This window comes from Mauremys reevesii, linkage group 1 (genome assembly GCF_016161935.1).
Source record: "Mauremys reevesii isolate NIE-2019 linkage group 1, ASM1616193v1, whole genome shotgun sequence".
NCBI lineage: Eukaryota > Metazoa > Chordata > Testudines > Geoemydidae > Mauremys > Mauremys reevesii.
The window spans coordinates 262,180,834-262,198,871 of record NC_052623.1 but is presented as its reverse complement, the minus strand read 5'-3'; the positions used below and the strand labels follow the sequence as shown (position 1 = coordinate 262,198,871).

At 39.9% G+C, this 18,038-nt stretch overlaps 1 protein-coding gene across 3 annotated transcripts in view; it reads left to right on the top strand.

The window, feature by feature from the left end:
* The window catches only part of SLC41A2 (solute carrier family 41 member 2), a 94,025-nt gene that overhangs the window by 19,365 nt on the left and 56,622 nt on the right, over window positions 1–18,038 (top strand). For all 3 annotated transcript variants that reach the window (XM_039484617.1, XM_039484612.1, XM_039484623.1), the window contains 4 exons: window positions 6,131–6,238; window positions 9,786–9,857; window positions 12,611–12,755; window positions 16,500–16,646. In XM_039484617.1, the coding sequence (XP_039340551.1) occupies window positions 6,131–6,238; window positions 9,786–9,857; window positions 12,611–12,755; window positions 16,500–16,646 (472 nt within the window). The remainder of the gene's footprint in view (window positions 1–6,130; window positions 6,239–9,785; window positions 9,858–12,610; window positions 12,756–16,499; window positions 16,647–18,038) is intronic.

The window sequence follows — 18,038 nt, the reverse complement described above, 5'->3', positions numbered from 1 at the left end:
ACCGTTTGGGTGTCTAGACTGTGATTGTCCACATGGGCATGGGTTCAAAATTCTCTTGGTATTGATGCATGTTTGCATTTGTAGCTGAATGGAAGTTCTCATTCAGTGTTTGAATGCTCAGTGTTATCATAGGCTCTGTATGTATGCATGGTAGAAAAGTTGAGTAGAAATTTCTCACTTTACCTACCTTTCTTGTATGACTCACATCAATATCATAAAAGCAGCAAAGAGTCCTGTGGCACCTTATAGACTAACAGACATATTGGAGCATGAGCTTTCGAAAGCTCATGCTCCAATACGTCTGTTAGTCTATAAGGTGCCACAGGACTCTTTGCTGCTTTTACAGATCTGGACTAACACGGCTACCCCTCTGATACTTGACATCAATATCATAGAATGTCAGGGTTGGAAGGGACCTCAGGAGGTCATCTAGTCCAACCCCCTGCTCAAAGCAGGACCAATCCCCAGATAGATTTTTGCCCCAGATCCCTAAATGGCCCCCTCAAGGATTGAGCTCACAATCCTGGGTTTAGCAAGCCAGTGCTCAAACCACTGAGCTATCCCTCCCTCCCCCATGACAGCCTGTGCACATTTATGTGGCATATGATCTCTGAGGAAATATATGGTATGTAGAGGTGAGTATTAAAGCCCTGCTTCATTTCATATAATCTATAAAGGTACATATGGAATGATACAGAGCTTGTTCCAGGGCTCTTTAGAGCAATGGTTCTCAACCACGGGTACGTGTACCCCTGGGGGTACACAGAGATCTTCCAGGGGGTACATCAACTCATCAAAATATTTGGCAAATTTTACAACAGGCTACTCCAAAAGCACTAGCAAAGTCAGTACAAACTAGAATTTCATACAGCCAAAATGAGAAAGTAAGCAGTTTTTCAGTAATAGTTAAGGCTACGTTTTAGGCACGGGTATTTTTAGTAAAAGTCATGGACAGATCATGGGCAGTAAACAAAAATTCATGGACCATGACCTGTCCATGATTTGTTCTATATACCCGACTAAATCTTGGGTGCTCTGGGGCAGGGGGCGGCCTGGGGGCACTGCTGGTGCTCTGGGGCAGGGAACAGCCTATGGGTGCTGCGGGTCTGGGGAGGAGCGGGAGTCAGGGGGTAGCCCAGGACCGCTGCAGCTGCTGGGGTGGAGAGGCTGCGGTGCATGACCTGGGACCCCCGCTGCTGCCGGGGGCTGGATTTGGTGGGGCAGGCAGGCTCCCTACCTGGCTCTGTGCAGCTCCCTGTAAGCGACGACATGTCTCTTGTCTCCTACGCAGAGATGTGGCCAGGGGGGCTCTGCATGCTGCCATCACCCTAAGGCCAGCTCCGCAACTCTCATTGCCCAGGAACTGTGGCCAATGGGAATTGCAGGGGCGGTGTGAGTGGGTGGAGGCAGCATGCAGAGCCACCTGGCCATACCTCCGCCTAGGAGCCAAGGAACATGTTGCCACTTCCAGTGTGCCCCCTGAGGTAAGTGCTGACCGGAGCCCTCACCCTCTCCCGTGCCCCAACTCCCGCTCCCCCTCCCACACACAAACTCCTGCTGCTGCTGGGGGAGCAGGGCGCAATGGCCCGAGATTGCCCCAGCAGTGGCCGGTGCGACTGGCCAAGGGGCTTCCCGAGCTGCCGGGCCAGCCCCCCTGGCTGCTGTAGAAGTCACGGAGGTCCCAGAAAGTCACGGAATCCGTGACTTCTGTGACCTCTGTGAGAGACTCTCCGCTTTAGTAATAGTGGCTGTGACACTTGTGTATTGTTGTCTGATTTTGTAAGCAAGTAGTTTTTAAGTGAGGTGAAACCTGGGGTATGCAAAACAAATCAGACTCCTGAAAGGGGTACAGTAGTCTGGAGAGGTTGAGAACCACTGCTTTAGAGTATTTGTATGTGGAGGTGAGTGTACGGTTCTTAAGAAATCTGTTATTGTGTGCCTCTATCAAAACTGCACACTAACTTTAATAGTACAGACAGGGCCGAAGATTATACCTCTAGTACTCTGCCCTGTGATGGAATTATGTCTGAATTCACCATGGCTAGATCCCACTGGTTTGAGGAAAGAGCCCCAACTGAAGGTGGGTGTTCAGACTAAGATAAAATAGACTGTCTCTGTTTTGAAAGCTGAATTTCCACATAGCTTCAGGCTCCTAATCTGAAGTATTCTTGTAACTGATGATTACTGAAATAGATGAAGGTTGTAAGACTTGAACCTTAGTTTTGCACTTGAGTTGAAGATGTTAGCAGCAGCACTTTAGTGGAATTATAGTCATGTGATTCACAGCTAACTGTTTACTGTACAAAGACACATTGCATAATGTTTGAAAAAATTCACTGGAAGCTAAAACCTAAGAAAGGACTAGCTCAGTTCCTTACCTTTTCCTCCTTCCTTGAGGGCTATTTGTTTTATTTTCTGTCGAGTTGCTTAGTGGTAGTTTCAGAAATTCTGTATAAATAAAAACTTCCCTCTCTTTGCAAGTAGAGTTCACAGAAATCTGTTTTAACAGATATGAATCCACTGAATTCCTTATCTCCAAGGGAAAAAATATAGGTTTATTTGTATTTGAAACTAAGTATTATTTGAGAATCCAGAAAGTGCACACAATGACAAACAAAAGCATACTCTGTTGTTCACCGTCTCAAAAATTAGAGCAAATAAAGCTGAGAATCAAAAGTTCAGTCAGGATTTAATTACACTAAAGAAAATGACCATCTTGTAAACCACTAAAGGGAAACCAAAACTGGTATGCAAATACTATTGCTTCCTTATACTGTGTCACTACAATATGTAGTTTAAACTCAGTCAAGTCATTTTTTAAGTACCGGTACTTAAAATTTGACAGAGAACACATTTTCAAAGCAAAATTTAAACCAGAAAAAAAGACTAAATTTTCTTTAAACTCAGATTTCTGCAATGCCTTCCTTAAGATTAAACCCCTGATCTTGTAAAGATTTCAACATGTACATAATTCCACACACCTATGTAGTCTTAGTGTTGTCTAAACACAAAAGTACCCTCAATTTAATTAAAATTGTTTTTTAAAATCCATTTAGTTAAATTGGTACAAAGCCCTCTATGGACACACATAAATGAGTTTACAACTGGTTTATGTTGATTTAGCTCAAATAAGTATATGAACTGGTTTAAATACATGGATTTAAAAACCAAATGTAGTTAAACTGGTACAACTTCCTTATGCAGACAAGGCCCAAGAATACTCATTTGCATAAAATTATGCACACAGCTCGAGTCTTTGTCAGACTGGAATCTGAGTGACTTAAAAGGATGTCATCAACTGAAAATTATGCCTCAGTCTGAATATTATACTTATTGTTATGAGCCATACATAAGATTACTATAGTTGACAGAGATTAGAGGATATTTTTTTTTCAGTTGTATACTTGGTGCATTTGATGGCACTTTCTACTTCATTAGGTTCACAATTTCTCTTGCTTTGTGCTTTTACACAGCAACTGGGGAGATATTTTTTTTGTTTTAAATAAGAACATATGATTGTAAAATTGATAGTGATACTCAAGGGCAGGTATGGTATCTGATACTACTTTTAACTCATTACAAAAAAATGTACTGGATTTCAGGTTGATAATATCCCTTTCATCCATTATTGTAGTAACTTCTATCCCAAGCTTTAATTTGCAGCCACTTTTTAAATAGAAATAAATTAAATCTCATATTAGTTTCTAATGGTAACTTTGACTCACCAGCAGTGTTATTGAAAATGCACCTGGAAATGACATACTATTAAAAAAAACCCTCAAGATATATGCAAAAAGAATATAAAAATGAACACAAAGAACAGGACAGACAGAACATTCTAGCTACCTCATTTCAACCTTTATTTTTTTTAAAGTGAGAAGACAATGCATCAATGCCAGCTGTATCAATTTAGGAGCTTAATATAGTTTTTATAGATAAGGTGTATATAAAATGATTATTTGAGTTTTTTCTCTCATGCTTTAACTGGCTCTGTTTTGCCAAGAAGTAACCCGAGTAAAGAATGTTATTTGTTCAACTCCCTTTCTGAGTAATTGGCTTTTTTGTTAATACGGGCTGTCTTAGCTCTCAGGGCCTCGTTACATATCCACTGCTCGCTTAGGGTGAGATTTATGTGGCCCTTCCTTTTATATCTACAAAAGGTATTTTGCCCTAAAAGTTCAGGGAAGTAATTGTACCTCTCTATCTTTGCGATAAAAATACATACCTTTTCACATTTCCTGGGTCAGATATTTAATCATAATAGTGTATTATTCTGTCAGCATTGTGTCAGCTTATATAATGGCAACAAAATGGTGAAAAACTAAACAGGTAATAGTGGTCAGATAAAAAAAACAACTTAGAACTGCAATGTGACTTCAGACATGAGTATGTATCCCCTGTTGAAGTCAGTGAGAATTACACATGTTAAAGTGACTGAGTAGGACACATTCATTAGCACAGGGGTGGGCAAACTTTTTGGCCCAAGGGCCACATCTGGGTATGGAAATTGTATGTTGGACTATGAATGCTCATGAAATTGGGGGTTGGGGTTCGGGCGGGAGTGAGGGCCCCAGCTGGGGGGGTGGGCTCTGGGGTGGGGCCAGAAATGAGGAGTTCAGGGTGTAGGAGGGGGCTCCAGGCTGGGGAAGGGGGTTGGAGTGCAGCGGGGTGAGGGCTCCAGCTGGGGGAAGGGGCTCTGGAGTGGGGTTGGAGGTGCAGGAGGGTGCTCCAGGCTGGGACCAAGGGGTTCAGAGGGCAGGAGGGGGATCAGGGCTGGGGCAGGGGGTTGGGGTACAGGAGGGGGTCGGGTTCAGGCTCCAGCAGTTCTTACCTCAAGCAGCTCCTGGAAGCAGCAGCATGTTCCCCCTCTGGCTTCTATGTGGAGGCGCAGCCAGGCGGCTTGGCACACTGACCGGTCCACAGGCACCGCCCCTGCAGCTCCCACTGGCCATGGTTCCTGGCCAACGGGAGCTTTGGGGGCAGTGCTTGGGGTGGGGGCAGTGTGCAGAGCCCCTGGCTGCCCATATGGATAAGAACTGGAGCGGGGAACATGCTGCTGCTTCTGGGAGCCGAGCAGAGCCACAGTATTCCTGGAGCAGGGCAAGCCTTGGACCCCACTCCCCAGCGGGAGCTTGAGGGACAGATTAAAACGTCCGAAGGGCCGGATGCGGCCCCTGGGCCGTAGTTTGCCCACCCTTGCATTAGCATCTCCTTTGGGTATATTTGTAAATCTTAACACCCTTGAGTAAAGTTACTTAAATTGTTGAATGGCCTCAGTTTATTTTATTTTGCACGTCCTGTCATATCTTTAATTTGATGATCTCAAAAAGCTTTACAAACATTAATTCATCAACCCTCACAACACTCTTTAAAGGAGACTGATATTTTTCAGATGAGTTAAGTCCCAACTTTATACAATATGTGAGTGGCAGAGCCAGAAATAGAATGTAGGCTCCCAATCCCCTTCTGTAATCACTAGATACACTTCACTGAAAGATCAGCTTTGCCTTTCCCCGACTATATTAAGGCAACTCAGAACTGATAAAGGGAGACAGACCTTGACTTTTTGTTTTATTATTTATTTTTATTATTTTATGTTGTTATGATTATTACCTCAATGCCTTTCATTAAAAGATCTTGATTGGCTTTCAGACACTAACTGAATTACTATTTGGCCAACTTAAGTTTTTACAGCCTTAATCCTACAATAAGTGTGATGCATTCTTTAATGACCAGATGTAGTGAGGAACCCAGATTTGTCACATCCAAAAAACAGCAGCAAAGAACCCTCATCATCATAAAAGAAAGCTGGTTCTGTACTCATTCAGAGAAAAGAGTATTATCACCTGAACTGCCAATACTTATCCTAAGTTTTTAGTAGAAGTTTCTTATCCCAAGTACTAACCTAGGAAAAATTTCTAAAGGGCTGTTGACTTTCCATGAGACTCAGGTGCCCAGGTGCCTGTCATTTTTGAAAATGGGACTTAGATACTTTTGTAAACTTTACCCCTGGTGTTCTGAAATCTGTTGAGATCAGAATCCTATACCACCCTTAAAACTGTGTTGTAGAATGTGAAGAGATCCTTTTTTTTTAAACTACTTTTTTTTTCTTTACCTGTATTTTAAATAGCATTGGGAAGTGTTCAGAAATGTTACTGAAGTTTTTATCTTGGTTCCTGCACTGCTTGGTCTTAAAGGTAATTTGGAAATGACCTTGGCATCTAGACTATCAACTGCAGTAAGTAATCTTTTTTTTTTCCCTCTTCTCACATGTCTTGTAATATAAAAAGACAAAATTAATTTTCTGGAATAGAACCTGGCTTAGTTTATTTACCTGTTGCAGGAGTTCCCCATAGCAAGGACAGGAAAAAGTATGTTACTCTTCCAAACTCCATCCACAAAATAATCTCTACCATGTGAGTCACCAAAATGAGAGACTGCTCACAGATTGAGTAGTGTTCCAGATATGATCATGCATGCTCTGTGCTCTGCTGGGATCTGACTTTGGTTCTCTGTTGGTCGGGTTTGAATATGCTCATAGGCTTCATGGGGGAGGAGGGGAAAATGTGTTGGTATCTCCTAAACACCACCCATTAGTGGTACCAAAACAAGACATCACTCAAAGTAAATTATGCAGATCTATGATCCTCTCTCTCTTCTTATGTGAAGAATGAAATAGTTAACAGTGTCGACATTTAAAGTATCATTGGGCATCTGAATGATCACTTCACTGAGATGTATGGGACAGTTCACGTCTCTAAGAGCAATTTGTTGCAGGCTCTCACCAAGTCCTCTCTGCATGGGTTACACTCAATTTATATTTTGGAAGCTTTGTTCATAGCCATAACAGCTAGAGACTGATGTTATAAAAAAATGAAAGCTAAGATTCTGGAGAACAAGATAGGAGCTTCAGAAGGGTACCTGAATGTTGTACCTTTGCATACTGACCCAATCCAAGCTCTGGCTGGCAGAGTATAGTCATTTAGGAGACTGATTCAGAGAAGTGCTGAGAACCCAAAATTCAATTTGAAGTCAAAGAAGGTGACTTAGGATATGTCTACACAGGAAAAAAACAAAAACAAAAACCTCTTGTAGCAGCCAGTCTCAGATCCTCAGAGTCTCAAGGCTCACATTGCAGGCTAAAAATAGCAGTCCAATCCAAGCCCAAACATCTGCACTGCTATTTTTAGCCCTACAGCAGGAGCCTGAGTCAGTTGACCTGGGCTCCCCACCATGGGTCTTTTTTTCTGTGTAGGCGTACCCTTAGGCTCTTAATACTTTCTCTGGGTTACGTATGTAATGTTGGACTCGAGAGGTGGTGGAGGAATCCTTCCACTACCTCTCGATAATTTGAAAACACACATAAAACCCCCAAACAGACTGAAACAGGAGACTTCTTTAAAGCATATTATCTCTAGTCCTCTCTAAAATCTGAGTAGATTTCACCTCCACTTCATCACTTGGCAGTATCCAGGCTAACTAGATCTAAGGCCATGTCTACACTAAAACTTTTGCTGGCATAGCTCTGTCAGTCAGGTGTGAATGAAGTGTGATTTGTGAGTGACATAGCTATGCTGGTAGTAGCCCCTAGGGTTTTGCCAGTGTAGTTTATTCCATCAAATCACTCTCCTCCTCTCCCCAAGTGAAATAAGCTGTATCAGTAAAGGTGCAGTTTTGCTAGTATAAGCTATTCCCACACTAAGAACTCTTTTTCAGCATAGTGTACTGGTACAGCCATACTGGTAAAGTGTAGACCTGGACTAAATGTAGCTAGGGTTCTGCATCAGAACAGAAGATTCTAGGGAAAACACCTGTATTAATTAAAACTGCTATAGGATGTTAATGTCCACTCAGGCAAACCTTGGTGTTTTTTAAGGACTCCTCCTACTAAGGAAGAAACTCCTCATGTTTTACCCATAACTCATTATACATCTGGTTTAGCAGATGTGTTTATTAAGAATGCCAGTAAGAAATAATTGAGAGTTCTACTTTTCTATAGGATTATTTATGATGTTTATTGAGTGTACTTTGAACACTAACATATTTACTTTATATTGTAGGTTGTGATAAAGTACCTTATAATTAACTTTCAGTGAGTTTAGCTGGGTGTTCCCTCTGACCTGCAACTTTCCTCCTAAACCAAAAGCAGCAAGAGCAAAATAGAAAAGAAACAGCAGTAAGAACCAACTTAAAAAAAATTCAACTGGGAAAACCAAACAGCAGGGCTTTAATTTATTTATAAAGTGATATTTTATCCCACGTATATAAATTAATGAACTTCAAAAAAAAGTTTAAGCAGCATAGTATCTTTGCTAGAAAACATGACCTTCTGGCCAGTTTGCTCAAAAGCCTTTTAAAATGTCCTCAGACAGTGTTCACTGATTCCATGAGTCTCCACATTTTGTGTTAGTTTTGCTCTCACCAAAAAAAAATATTAAAGAAATATGAAATATATTGTGGAAGATCTTGTATGAAGGGATTTGTTGTTGTTTTTAAAAAAAACAAGTTTCATTTGAAATATATTGGATAGTCTCAAGTCCCAGCCTCAGAACTGGATTGTGAAATTATTTACAGCAATGTAGTTGCATTGGTGTAAATCCAGAACTGGAAGGCCAAATTCTGCTCTCAGTTATAGAACCTGATTTTGTAAACACTTGCACATGTATTTGTATTCATTTAGGTAGTTCTGTCAAAGGGAAGTTGCGTGCATAAATGTTTACATTATGAGGCCCATGGAGTGTAAGCTCTTAGGGGTATTTTAGACTGACTTTGTCCTTAAACATTAAACACTGACACACATTTTTTTTTTTCTGCCAACTGATCTGATAGGTGGTGTATTTGAGTGTGTTCGTGGAAATTAAGTAGCATTCACAATGCAATTGGCTAAAAAGTGTGTGAGAAACACTTAATTGGCAAGACTTTTTTGTTCATCAAACCCCGTCAGTTTAGGGTAGTTTTGTAGATGCTATTTTAACTGAACAGCAGCCGCATCACTATATAAATATGGCTAATTTTTAATGTTTTTAAAATAGCTGAATTTAAGCATTAATCCTCCTGAAAAACTTTTCAAGTAAAATTATTGTTCATGTCTTATCAATATCTTATTAGCAGCTGTGTTCAGTGAAATTATGCAGGCATGTTATTGACTTGTATTAATCTAAAGAATGGGTACTACTGCAACCTTTTTCTAGTATGACAACTGAATGATCATACACATCTTATGATAGAGGGAATATGATAGAGGTCTGTAAAATCATGACTGGTGTGGAGAAAGTAAATAAGAGTTATTTACTCCTTCTCATAACACACGAACTAGGGGTCCCAAATGAAATTAATAGGCAGCAGGTTTAAAACAGACAAAAGGAAGTATTTCTTCACACAACGCACAGTCAACCTGTGGAACTCCTTGCCAGAGGATGTTGTGAAGGCCAAGAATATAACAGGGTTCAAAAAAGAACTAGATAAGTTCATGGAGGATAAGACCATCAATGCCTCCTAGCCAGAATGGGCAGAGATGGTGTGCCTAGCCTCTGTTTGCCAGAAGCTGGGAATGGGTAACAGGGAATGGATCACTTGATGATTACCTGTTCTGTTCATTCCCTCTGGGGCACCTGGCACTGGCCACTGTTGGAAGACAGGATACTGGGCTAGATGGATCTTTGGTCTTACCCAGTATGGCTGTTCTTATGTTCTTACCTTTACTTTACTACTAAACCTTAAAGTTAATAAATGGTACCATAAATTTAAATCCAAATGTCTAAAATTCACTTTTCTCATTTTGAAAGGTAAATGTTGGGAAAATGGATTCTCCCATTGAGAAGTGGAACCTCATAATTGGCAATTTGGCCTTAAAACAGGTAAGTACAACTTACTCATTTTGGCATACTCTCACAAGAACAGTTACTTAAAGTGCCCAGCACAATTTTTGATGCTAACAATAGAAACAGTGCAACACTCAATCAGTTCAGAGTTAATTTACTTCACTTTAATTTCTAATTTCTTATGGTAGTATATAGTCAGTTTCTAAAGTAATACAGATTTGCAGCAGAAATAGAGCGGTTTTATCAATAAAAGGCATAATACAGGTAACATCCATGGACATATTCCCATCCTGCCTTTTCAAATATATCTCATCTCTTTTTTTGAAAGAGACTATTTCTAGGGATGATTTAAAAATAGTTCCATCTCCAGTAAAGTCCATTTAATCTTGACGTCTCAAATGCTTTCTATACTCTACTTTCACAGGTTATAATATTTAAATAACTGTGAAGTGGCTGTTAGACAATAAATAGTATTAAAGTGACTATAACATTTGAGAAGATGACTGCCTTTAAATCCAAAACAGCTGCTCCTTAACTAGATTTTGAATAACTGCTTCATAGTTATACATTATAGTTAAATACATACAGTGCTAAGAAGGTGTATAAAATACCCATGTTTTGACTCTTTTATTTAAGTATTAGATGTAGTCTCCCATTTGCCTTCGGACATAGCTTTGTTGTGTATGTCTTTTTAGGCTCCTGAGAATCCCCCAGGTTTTTTTTTGTTATTACTAGGGCTGTCAATTAATCGCAGTTAACTTATGCAATTAACTCAAAAAATTAATCACGATTAAAAACATTAATCGCGCTTCATCGCAGTTTTAATTGCACTGTTAAACAATAGAATACTAATTGAAATGTATTAAATATTTTTGGGCGTTTTTCTACATTTTAAAATATATTGATTTCAATTACAACACACTGTAAAGAGTTAACAGTGCTCACTTTATATTACTATTTTTATTACAAATATTTGTACTGTAAAAATGGCAAACAAAAGAAATAGTATTTTTCAGTTCACCTCATACACGTACTGTAGTGCAATCTCTTTATCGTGTAAGTGCAATCTACAAATGTAGACTTTTTTGTTACATAACTGCACTCAAAAACAAAACAATGTAAAACTTTAGCACCTACAAGTCCACTCAGTCCTACTTCTTGTTCAGCCAATTGTTCAGACAAACAAGTCTGTTTACATTTATGGGAGATAATGCTTCCTATTTCTTATTTACAATGTCACCTGAAAGTGAGAAGAGGCATTCACATGGCACTTTTGTATCTGGCATTGCAAAGTATTTTCATGCCAGTTATGCTAAACATTCGTATGCCCCTTCATGCTTCGGCCACCGTTCCAGACGACATGCTTCCTTCTGGTGATGCTCATTAAAAAAATAATGCATTAATTAAATTTGTGACTGAACTCTTTGAGGGAGAATTGTATGTCTCCTAGCCCACATTCTGCCGTATATTTCGTGTTATAGCAGTCTTGGATGATGACCCAGCCCATGTTGTTCATTTTAAGAACCTTTTTAACTGCAGATTTCACAAAACACAAAGAAGTTACCAATGTGAGATTTTTAAAGATAGCTACGTCACTCAGCCCATGGTTTAAGAATCTGAAGTGCCTTCCAAAATCTGAGAGGGACTAGGTGTAGAGCATGCTTTCAAAAGTCTTAAAAGAGCAACACTCCGATGTGGAAACTACAGCACCCAAACCACCGAAAAAGAAAATCAACCTTCTGCTGGTGGAATCTGACTCAGATGATGAGAATGAACTTGCTTCGATCTGCACTGCTCTGGATGGTTATCGACCAGAACCCGTTATCAGCATGGATGCGTGTCCTTTGGAATGGTGGTTGAAGTATAAAGGAACATATGAATGTTCCATATGAATGCCTGTTCTCACTTTCAGGTGACACTGTGAACAAGAAGTGGGCAGCATTATCTCCTGAAAATGTAAACAAACTTGTTTGTCTGAGTGACTGGCTGAACAAGAAGTAGGATTGAGTGGACTTGTAGGCTCTAAAATTTTACATTGTTTTATTTTTGAATGCAGTTTTTTTGTACATAATTCTACATTTGTAAGTTCAACTTTCATGATAAAGAGATTGCACTACAGTACTTTTATTACGTGAATTGAAAAATACTATTTTCTTTTTTACAGTGCAAATATTTGTAATAAAAATAATATAAAGTGAGTACTGTACACTTTTTGTATTCTGTATCGTAATTGAAATCAATAAGACACCGCTACCCCGTTATAACGCCACCCGATATAACACGAATTCGGATATAACACGGTAAAGCAGCGCTCCGGGCGGGTGAGGCTGCGCACTCAGGCGGATTAAATCAAGTTCGATATGATGCGGTTTCACCTATAACATGGTAAGATCTTTTGGCTCTCAAGGACAGCATTATATCGAGATAGAGGTGTATTTGAAAATGTAAAAAAAATTTAAAAATATTTAAATAAATGTTATTCTTTTAATTGCTTGACAGGCCTAGTTATTACTTTCACCATATTTGATGCGTTGTTAAAGCCTTTCTTATAAGAAGAGTGAACAGTTCTTCCTTCAGACTCCATAAATTCTGCTTCTTAATCATCCAGGGAGATCACAATTGAGCTGTACAAATTCTCCCTTTCCATAGTGGCTGAGCGTACTTCCTCTGATGCCTCTCAAACGTGAGACATGAGAGACAGGGAATGGTGGCAATTGGTTTATGTCTAACAATTATTTTAAGTTGGTGACGTTTTCTGATATTAATGAACTCTTGTTTTACTCTCCTAGGTCCAGGCAACAGTAGTTGGTTTTCTAGCAGCAGTGGCAGCAGTCACACTGGGCTGGATTCCAGAGGGCAAATATCGCCTTGATCATTCAATCCTATTGTGTTCTAGCAGTGTAGCAACTGCCTTCATAGCATCTCTTCTACAGGGTAAAAATATATTTGTAATGTTCTACAGTGACTGTTTTACAGTAAATACAAAATGTGCATCTGTGTCACAATGTTACTTAAGATATAAATCCCAGTAGAGTACAATCTGTCTGAAGCAGACAGATGGCAGTTGGATGCCCTTTGCACTTTTCATGCTAAAAACTAAAATCACAGTAATGAAATTGGATCACAAAAAGAACCTAGGCATAGATTTTCCTGAATATCTCTTTTCCAAGATGTTTAATTCGTGGGGAAACAGCTGTGTTGAAATTTGCTTCCTCTGTTTATTATTGCTAAACTGGTTTTAAATTATGACCACAATTCTGGCCCACTGCTTTATTATACTTGCCCATAGATTGTCATATTATTTGAAGGAGTTTTAAATAAAACCTTACGTCATATTCAATCACAGACAATGCTGCAAATGTATCCAAGGTTAGAAGAAATTATCTAGAAGAGAGTGAAGAGAGTCCCAAGCTAATAACATACGCTTGCAGTGCTCATTTGATGCACTTCCTAGCCAAAGACTTCAGTGTTCCAGAAATAAAGACTAATGTTGAAATTGCAAAATACTTCGGTAACAACCACTTTGCAGCAGCTGCTCTGAAAAAAGTGGGAGGAACCAAGCTAACTCTCCCACAAGATGTGCGATGGAACTCAGTAGTGGACCGTTTTGAGCACTATATCAAGAACTGGCCTAATCTGATGATAGTTTGTGAACAAAATCATGAAAAAATAGATGGCACTGTCACAGACAAAGTTCTCAACATTGGGCTTAAGAGAAATGTCAAACACACGCTGAGTACCCTAAAGCCTATTTCTGTAGCCTTGAACAAAATGCAGGGAAATAGCTGTTTAATTGCTGATGCTGCTGAAATTTGGAAGGAACTGAGTGAGATCTTAAAACGAGAAATATGCAGTGACAGAGTTAAATTACAAGCATTAAAAAATGAATGGGACAGTCACTATCTTCAGCTCACTTTCTTGCAGTTATTCTCAATACTCGGTACTAGGGTCAAACCTTAACTGTTGAAGAAGAGGAGTTGGCTATGACATGGACATCCAGCAATGGACTGTCATCAGATTAGGCTAGTTCTTGATATAGTGCTCAAAACAGTCCACTCCATAATGTCAACTATAATAACCTTCAGAGGTAAGGGTGAACCATTCAATAAATATATGTGTGCTGATGATGTTTTAAAGAAAGTCACACCAGTGAACTGGTGGAAGTCACTTAAGCACTTGGATTCAGAGACTGTTGAAGTGATAATCTCACTTTTAACAGAAGTAGCTTCTTCTGCCGGTGTAGAAAGACTATTTTCTTCCTTTTGGACTAATTCATTCCAAACTGAGAAATCGTTTGGGACCTGAAAAAGCAGGAAAGCTTGTTTTTCTTTTCCAGATTATGAACAAACAGGAAAATGAAGATGAAAATGATTGAGTTAGCTGCAGAAGCCAATATTTTAAGATTCTCAGGTTGACTGGCTGACATAGACAATTTTAGTTTTTTTTAAATATTTCATTTAACTATTTTAGTTAAAAACAATTTTAACAAAAACAAACCTGATTTTAAAAAACTTGACTGTTTAAATTCAAAAATTCATATGCTTGTTTTGTTAAAATATTATGTTTGCTGTTGAAGAAAAAAATCCAGAATACATAATGTTGTTGTTTTAGTTAAATAAAACAATTTAAATGTCTGTCTGGTGATTGTTCTCCTCCTAATACAGCATGTCAAGAAAATCCTCCAAATATTAATGATTAACCTGTTGAATTGGAGATAGTTCACCTCCCAATGACTTCATAAATATCTGCTTCAATTACCTTTGGTAAATGGAATAACCAAACCATCATTCATTTTCTGATATAGCTGCAAAACTAATCTGAAAAGTTTTCAAAATAAATCACTTAAAAATGTATAGTGTGTACCTTCTAAAAATGAAATCTACATCTATCTCTGAGTTGTGAAGAATATGTGTTAAGGTTATAACAACCAACAAGAATACACTTTTATGTATGATTAAATTGAGTCTTCCTGACTAGTGATTTAAATCATGATTTAAATCAATTTAATTTAAATTAAATCCACCCTGCTGTGGAAATAGACTTCAAACTATAGAACATCTTGTTGAACAATGTCCCATAAGATCATATTTTGGAGGTATCTCTGCCATCCACTCAGCTTCACCTGAAGCAATCATTTGGATTGCCAACCTAGACTTAGACATTTAACACTGCTAGTTTTAAGCCATGTGAAATAAGACTTTGCCTATGTGGCCACAGAGGGGAGTAAGAGGGTGTTGGAGAGGGCCTTATGCCCTGTGAGGCTGTGCAGGGCTGACTCATTGTCCTTGTCTACACTAGGGAAAAAAAAGCATACTCTTAACTTGAGGCAAATTCCTGGTGAAGACAAGGCAGTTTGTAACTTTCATGTACTAGGCTTCATAGTCTTTAACTTGACTTGTTTACTCATGTGAAAATGTGCACACTGCCTTGCCTTCACTAGGATTTTGCCTCAGGTTAAGAACACACTTCTTTTTCTAGTGAATACACAGCCATGGAGACCAATCATGGAAAGCAGGGTGGGATCAGGAGTAGGGATGGGGAACAGACTTATGGCTGTGCATGCCCCCACCCGTGTACTGGCTGGACATGAGTGGGAAGTTTGCTGTCAGATAGTGGGATGACATATATTCCCTCCTAAATTTCCAAATCCTTCAGGAGCTCAGGAAGTGCTGTGACTCAGTCACAATTTCTCGTGACACAGTTAGGCACTGTCTCTTAAACAGGGCTGAGAGTAAACTCCTAATCTACAATAAATAGTATATACAAATAAGGTGAAGGCGGAGAAGAAATTAATTTAAAAAATATGTAAATAATGTTAAAAATAATAGAATAAACACATTTGAATTCTCTTCAGAGCTTCTCTTCTCTCTTAGGTCTACTGGAGGATGAGAGGGAAAATTCTCTTCAGTACCAAATAATATTGCTAATGTAACACTGTGAATAACATTCTTGACAGCCATTTGAATATTATAGGGAAATTACTCTTAAAAATAATTTCAGTGTTGCTGTTTTTAGAAAGCATACTAACTATTGACCTCGGTGTAAAATGTTTTGATTGACTGTGCATCTAATAGTTAATTTAAAAAAAAATTATACAGTTTAGTGACTTGTGGCCAAGTTTCTGGTAGGACATCCTGAAAAAATGTGTGCCTCTGATAATAGTTAATGCATATTTATTGAGTGATGAAATCTGATTGTTCATTCAGCTAAACCAGGGGTTGGCAACCTTCAGTACACGGCCCCTGCAGCTCCCAGTGGCCGCGTTTTGCCGTTCCCAGGCAATGGGAGCTGCGGGAAGCGCCGCAGGCTGCAGGGACATGCTGGCAACCACTTCCCACAGCTCCCTTTGGCCGGGAACAGCGAACCGCGGCCACAGGGAGCTGCAGGGATCCATGCCTGCGGACAATCAATGTAAACAAAATGTTGTGCGATTACCCTGATTGGCCGCGTGTCTAAGGTTGCCGACCCCTGCGCTATACCTAATTAACCCTGTTTGAAAAAAAAAAGAAATAAAATAAATTTTGTTGAGTCAAGTGGGAGGAAGCATGATCTTAGGACAAAGGCACAAGCTTGTATTTGTCAGGAGCTCTGGTTTTGATTTCCAGTTTTTCCATAGATTTCCTGTGGGATTACAATATAAATAAAGATTGACGTGTTTTCTTCTTACCTTTGATCTAGGGATAATAATGGTTGGAGTTATTGTTGGATCAAAGAAGACTGGCATAAATCCTGACAATGTTGCCACACCTATTGCAGCGAGTTTTGGAGACCTTATCACTCTTGCTATACTAGCTTGGATAAGTCAGGGTCTTTATAATTGCCTTGGTAAGTATGTTCCTAACTACATGTGCCGTTGAAAGGCTCTTCTTTTGTTGTTGTTAAACATTTAAATAGATACACATTCTATTTGACACCAAATGATAGATCTTTGGTTGAAACATTAGGCCACAGCTATTTATTCTTTTTAAGATAAACAGGATCTCAAGCACTAGCTGCAATCAGTTGAAGTCCCTATTTTCCCCCTTCCCAGTATGTGTTACTATACTAACCAGTCTAAAAGTGTCCCAGTCAGTCAGCAGATGTACTTGTCACTGGAACTCCTGAACTAGCTCCTCTTCCTGTGAGAGAGAATCTGGCTTTGTTAGAGTTTCTGAATGTCCACCTTCAAATCAAATCTTAGCCCTCTCCAGACCATTGTTTGACTTGTCACACTTGCTCTGGTAGTTGTTTCTTTGTTGACTAGCTGTTTTTGTGTATGTCTACACTGGCAGAGTTACAGCACTGCTCACAGAGTGCTGAAGGGAAACTGCTGTTATGTGTTCACACTGTCAGCTGCCTGCACAATAGCATGTTCACATTTGCGGCACTTGCAGCGGTATTCAGAGGGGTGCACTCTGGGCAGCTATCCCACAGAGCATTTCTGCCGCTAAGAGTTGTGGGAAGATGGAGGGGGTCACGGGGCATCCTGGGTCCTGTCCCAATGCTCTGTGATGCATTGCTTTGCATCCCAGCAATCCCTTTGCTTCTATCCTCATTTGGCACCATCTTTCAATGGTTTGTGTATGGCGCGCTCTGCCTTTTTTGGTCTGCAGGAATGGATCCTGAACCGTTGACCAATATGCTGCTCGCTCTGACTAACACATCACGAGTGGCAGTGGAGTTATTCCTTAAACTACAAAGGCAAAAGAAGTGCGACATTGATCTTGCCACGTGTAGTAGTTATGACACGAGATTGCCTGTGGCATTCACAGAGGTGCTGACCACAGTGGAATGCCGCTTTTGGGCTCAGGAAACAAGCACTGAGTATTGGGATCACATCGTGATGCACATCTGGGATGACAAGCAGTGGCTGCAGAACTTTCAGATGAGGTAGTCATGGAACTATGTGATGAGTTCGCCCCAGCTCTGCAGCGCAAGGACACAAGAACGAGAGCTGCTCTGCTGTTGGAGAAGTGCATGGCGATAGCACTGTGGAAGCTGGCTACTCCAGACTGCTACAGATCGGTCGCTAACCAGTTCAGAGTGGGAAAGTCGACTGTTGGACTCATGTTGACAGAAGTGTGCAGGACCATTAATCACATCCTGCTCCGAAAGACCGTGACTGTAGGCAACATGCGTGACATTGTGGATGGCTTTGCACAAATGGGCTTCCCTAACTGTGGAGGGGCAATAGATGGGACCAGATCACCTAGCCACCAAGTACATTGATCGGAAGGG